Source organism: Varroa destructor, unplaced genomic scaffold (assembly GCF_002443255.2).
Source record: "Varroa destructor unplaced genomic scaffold, Vdes_3.0 BEIS01000003.1, whole genome shotgun sequence".
Lineage (NCBI taxonomy): Eukaryota > Metazoa > Arthropoda > Arachnida > Mesostigmata > Varroidae > Varroa > Varroa destructor.
The window spans coordinates 13217017-13223016 of NW_019211456.1; the positions used below are offsets into that span (position 1 = coordinate 13217017).

At 43.9% G+C, this 6000-nt stretch overlaps 2 protein-coding genes across 11 annotated transcripts in view; one reads left to right on the top strand and one right to left on the bottom strand.

Annotated features, from left to right (window-relative positions):
• Positions 1 to 6000, top strand: part of LOC111248405 (glutamate receptor ionotropic, kainate 2-like) — a 315895-nt gene that overhangs the window by 263150 nt on the left and 46745 nt on the right. The window lies entirely within an intron of this gene.
• LOC111248403 (protein Njmu-R1-like) overlaps positions 1 to 6000 on the bottom strand; it is a 60462-nt gene that overhangs the window by 22199 nt on the left and 32263 nt on the right. For 2 of the 9 annotated variants that reach the window (XM_086985514.1, XM_086985512.1), the window contains exons 1-2: positions 3631 to 4573; positions 2305 to 2509 (exon numbers count right to left, since the gene is read on the bottom strand). Coding sequence is in view for 6 of the 9 variants with exons in the window: in XM_022800703.2 (XP_022656438.1) it covers positions 1819 to 1901 (83 nt within the window). In the remaining 3 variants the exon portion in view is untranslated. Of the gene's footprint in view, positions 1 to 1818; positions 2510 to 2593; positions 3292 to 3367; positions 3603 to 3630; positions 4574 to 6000 lie in introns of those variants that run through there. The other 7 variants (XM_022800695.2, XM_022800696.2, XM_022800703.2 and 4 more) reach the window with 6 other exon arrangements.

A 6000-nucleotide genomic window follows, 5' to 3' on the forward strand; every position in this document is an offset into this window, starting at 1 on the left:
CACCTATTTATAGTATCAGGTCATCATAAGCCACAATGTTTTAGCACCTGATGACATCCCATGACGTCTTTTATTTAAGTTGCTCGATTTCCATTAATATCCAAAGTCTTCATTGGACATTAGCTGCTGTCTGCCCTGTTGCTGCAGTTAGATAATTTATAATATAGAGGAACAGGAACAACGTTTGCCTAGGGGTATTTGGTGTTTTGGCGCTAGGGATAGGCAAGCTGTATAACGTTTCTTCAGCCATGTTTGGTAGCGACGACACAACGTTTATGGCAATGCTGCTGTTGCTGACAGTGACGGCAGCGGCAGCAGCAGCTCAAGTACTGGTATAGTGTAGTTGTGCTGTGCTAATATTGTCACTGCGGCCGTCTCTGTAGTGGTTGTCGTGCTGCTGCTGCTGCTGCTGGTGTAAACAGTGATGCTGTGGACGGCGCCACAGCATCCGGTCCATGAAAACCGTTGATTTGCTTTGAGCGGGGCACGATGCTATATTCCGATTTGGTATATCAAATCGAACTGTTTATTACTGCCGACGTGTTATTGTTCAAGTTGTCCGCACGGAAACAGTAACTTGAGTGTCTTTCAACATTCTAATACTATTTATATTACGTCTAATAATATAAATAATCATATATATATATATATATATAATGTGATAATTACCCCTTCTTCACACACATGAATTAAAATTGGCTGTACCTCTTGCCATCTTAAAATTACAAGGGCTGGCCGGAAGTCAAGAGATACCATCTGCAGCTGGTAATAAAATTCGACGATACCTGCCGTAGTACCCAAATCGTTGCTATTAAGTTGGTGACGATTGATTGTGTTTCCTTTTTTCGAACATATTTTAAAGCTATTTCACTCCATCAAATACCACACGTACAGTTGTGTCTGGAGGTACATTTGTTGTTATATTTGATGTTATCGTAGCCTATCACTTGCTTATGTCACTGAAGTTCCTTGTTGAACTATAAATCGATTTCTATATTCTATTCAATAGACTGCCGATAAGTTGACAGTGAGGCTGAACCTATCTCTAATCAATTGACTTGACGGGGGTTCTTGTTAACAATCTATTATATATATATATATGTACAAGGTACATGTAAAAGCCAACTGGATCCGCTCAATCAAAAGGCCTGACGACAATTGTTGTCGTCAAAATATAATGTGATCGTTCAAGTTTGAAGACCCCATAAGTTAACATTACATTTTGCTACTCAGCCAATAGATATTGGGCCTTGTGAGATTGTCTATTTTCTGATGACCCCAACTTTGGCAATAGTCTGAGGATACGGCAGTAGGTATTAATTTCGCTATTCTTTATACTTACTTCGCTTTATGAGAGTATGATTTGTATTACTTAAATGAAACGTAAGCTCCCCCTTACCATAGCCGTGCTATTATCAAAAACCAAACATAGGCGATTGAAATATGTTTGCTTGGCAAGGAAATCATTTACACAAGCCAGAGTTCATGGGCCCAAAATTTCTCATTGCGGTCCTACGCTTCATAACAAAATAACCACATATAAGTACGCCCATGTAGATAATGGTAAATGCTTGCTGTTTCAGAACTAGACATGTTAGCGATTGATATAGGAAGATGGGACATAGTTTCTGCAATATATATATATAAACGATTAGATGGAGGGCACAAGTAAAAGATACCATCTAGCGAATCGACTTTTTACGACACGTTCACGAAAGCTCGACGAGCAAGTAGTTATTTTTCTAACTCAATCGAAAAATAGATGCACGAGGCACTAGTTTTAATAACAAACATTATTTGTTAGTTTGCCAAACTTACCCTGATGCATTGCAGTAATAGAGTGCGTAAAAGGTTTCATACACTGTTGATGGCAGGGGGGACATCCTCGATTCGGTAGTCATGGTTATTTGGTGTGATCCGCTGGTCTTCAGCTTGTGCCGCGAAATGTTTTCAATGGTCAAATCTAGTCAGCCAGGGTTAGTTGTTATAATCCGTTAGGTGCAACTAGAGTAGGCCGCCGGTACTACTACACGAGGCCGTAAACTTGCTTCTTGTTCACCTGACGGTCTTACCCTGATGGACATAAGCTGACTGCTATTGATCCTCTTCGTACGCCAGCCACTTTTATGGGTTATATTGACACATGGTCGCACTTCGTGTCTCAAGGAACCGTAGTGTAGTACTGTGATGTTCGCTAAATAATCGAAAACGGGTATATTTCAGCCTCTATTTTGGCAGAGATATTAGATTTCGTACTAATATTTCGAAAATGTTCGGCGTAAACCGGCGTTCAGCTAGATTTACCACTTTTAGTTAGCTGTCTTCTGATCACTGCGCTGCGCTGGCGACCGGGTTCGTACCAGAGGCCCACACAGGAAGGAGAGAGAAGGAGCGTGCGCGTTATTGCCAGGGAAGCGTTCCTGTCCGGATGGACTTTATCGCTCTGACCAACTAAGTTCGGGACGGCGAAACCGCGGTAGAATTCAACCGACCATGTTTGTGGTAGATTCTGTAACAAGCAAGCAATAACATAAATTAAGTACGGTAAGGTAGCTAGCATCCGATACAATATGCTAACATGGCAAATATTTACGTGGCGAGTACATCGATCCCGAGCGCGCCAGCTCGACTCTGTCGCGATCGGCTGCGGCCGCTCTCTGGCTAGCTAACTCACTCGTCTCCCCAACTCGTTACCGAAGCGGTAAACTGGGCTGACCTAGGCGACGAGATGGGCACGCGCACAGATAAGCTCAGACACACAAGCAACGTCATAGTGACCCTCTCGTACTGTTGCAACACGACTCTCTTAGCCATTCCGTTAACGGCACGAAATCGCCATTTAGAGACAATATCTAGATATCTTTGCACCTGGAGCGCGTCTAAGCCAAAGAGAGCCGGCGCATGTGTTCGCTTTTGTACGTAAATATGGCGAAGTGTTGTTCTTAGAAGGTCTCTCTCTAGAATAAGCTGCACATAGGAACAGCCAGCGTGTGAGCGCAAGGACATAAAGGTGCCAGAAACAGTTATCACTCTATCAGCTAGAATTTGGGCGAGATCATTCACAATCGGATCGTGCCTTGTGTTCAGGTCGATGAAGTGGGAAAGAGCCCTTTTAATCGACTGAGGTAGCCTAATAATGCCGGAATTATTTCTGCGGACTGATTTTATCCAACCTTTAGGAGAAACAATTGCAGCGTTTTTGTAATCTAGGGTTAACCTTCATCGATGTAGCCTAATTTACTACAAACATTCACGTCCGAAGATATGCAAGATCGCGCCTAACCACAAATATTGACTATTGGAACAGGTTTCAACAGATTCAATCGGCGACCTGGAGAATAACGAGAACGGTCATCTAGGTAATTACGTTTGGCCGGTTCGCAGCCTCCTGTGCCGTTAGCAGGCTGTGCTTAGCTACTGTAGCACCTGCAGATTAGCAAAATGATAAATACGGGCCTAGCTAACAGCATTATTAACCCAGAGGGCTGACAGTATAGGGGTGCTGCCGTATACATGCACGGAAGTTTGTGAATCATAAGTTAATTTACGATGCCGATTACAACTATTGCTGTTCCGATACAATAGCGTCTGCTTGGGCCATTGTTGCTATGCATGTGTCCGTCCTCGTACCTTCGTTCGAGTTGCCGAAAGTAATGCTGAAGGAAATAAGCCTCGTTCCCAGTGCTGTAATCCTTCATTCAGGGCTCGTTGCTTCGGTCTTTTTCTGCCCTACTCGAAACAGCATTGTCAACACGAATACGACAGTAATTTACGAACGCTGTCACTGACTGCCCCTAACATTGATGACACCTCACCGAGACACTTATTCCTCCGGAGTTTGTTGAGGGAGCTGACTGTTCACTTGTTTCCGTCGGGCATTAGCAAAAGCGGCAGCAAATCCTGTGGCGGTGATGACGACGGCAACAGAACACCAAATGACTAATTAGTGTGATAAATATTTGCCCCTTAACAGAACATTCAAATAATTTCAAATTCAGCTGTGACTAGCACCTATGGCCGCCCTTGTTGTAAGCGTCCTCAAAAGTCGTCCTATTTCTTTGGTCAGCCAAAATGATAATTCGCCTTCAAATCACGATCAGAACTCATGAAGTGCGTATCGCTCAGTAGCAGTTGATAGGAGTAAATTTAGTAACTGGCTACGGTCGCCAGTCGCTGCGCGAATCCCAAACCTCTACGTTGAGTGCGTCGATCTCTTATGAGCGTTGCCGTATTTTTGTGCGTGAATTTTCATGTCATCGGCTACAATGTGTGATGTTAACCAATCTTCAATGGCAACGAATTGCTCTAATAGCGACTAGTAGTAACATTGGCGTCCATTGTTGGCAGCAGCGCACCGCCGTTTGACAACAGTCGGTGCCACTATAATATCAGTGCAGAAGGGCCACTACGCAGACGTTGATGCGACGGTCTACCAGCCTGCCGCTGTTGTTCAATCGTTCCTCTATCTGTTCGTCCAGCCATCTTTCTGTCCTTCCACCTGTATCAGCCGCAGCATCAGTAGCGGCAACGGCAGTAACCAGAGTATGGCGCGCGCTTTGCCGTTACCATGGAGCTGCCGCTGGCCCCATCAGCGGTTTCGCTCTGTGGCAAGCTGCAGTGGTAGCTGTTGCTTCGGGTGGGAGAGACTAAGGGGTAGTTGCAGCGGTAGTAGTAGACGTAGGGGCAGGCTTCTCTCGCTCTCACGCGACGGCGCCAGCAGACGCATCACTGCTGACTCCGTTAGTGCGGTGAGCTCGGGCTGAACAGCGCTACAGCTATTGCCGGCACTGACAGCCAGATCCGCAAGCGCTTGACAAGATTACCGTTCGCCTGAAAACGTTCAGCCGGCTATATGCTCTAACGAGGAGATATACGCCACAGATGTTCAAAATATGGCGCGAACTTCATCGAGGAGCGCAGTGCTTCATAGCCAATCAGTAGGTGTAACTGCAAGTTGTTTGGATAGCGGCCGGTGCCACGTTTCAAATCGTTCGGTTCGAAATAAAGTAGCACGCTGATCGGTAGACTTATTTTATGTTTCTACGTGTGTTTTGGACTATTTGCTATATATATATATATATATATATATATATACATACATATATATGTAACGGAGCCGTCGAAACAGGACGGTTACTGGAAGATATGGTAGGGCGGGGAAGCGAGCTCAATGATTGCGCATGGCCTTCCACTAATAACCTATCTGCATTGCATAAACTTTTCGTTTAGAGAACTTGCGATGGGAACACCGGAAACAAAATGAGGTGAGCTTTTTTGGGCACACTGCTGTTATGAAAGTAGACAGTGAAACAAACAATATTACTAATGATAGAAGACACATACTCTTTAAGAACAGAGAAGAGCTCTGTGATATCTAAACGATTACATACTATATCCACTATATTACTAAAGTCCAATGTGCAACACAAGCAGCCCTGGAACCGTTTGTTCTATGGGGGAAAAGCTCAGCGACATCCTCGAACAAGCTCAGCCCCAGTGGCCGTTATTAGACAGCCAGCAATGCAAATGACGACTCGTTTGGCGCCACAAACGAGAGAACGGTCGCGGAGAATAGCAAAACGAGCGTAGGCGAAGCCTAGGCCAAAATTTGATTATACATATGGTTAAATTAATAGTTAGAATTTTTCAGGTCATAGTGACAGTATAGGCTGCGCATACAGTGCCCAAAATAAGATATTCCAATGCTTTGTCATTTCCTTCGTCCAAATTAAATGGCTGGTTCTTACGCACTATATCTGATCTTTCTATTAGCATGCTCGAATCGTTCGAAGTAAACCAGAAAATATCAGCATTACATTACGATTAGGTTTATAAGTCATATATAACAGATCGGAGTTAATGTAGGTATCTGTTTATAAGAGCCTTATAACCAATCAGCACACTAATTCACACCATAGATAGTATTAAATAGAACTTGGTGTATTTCTTGTTTGTGGCTTGCGTATCTCATGAATAACAATTCGTCTGTACATATATATA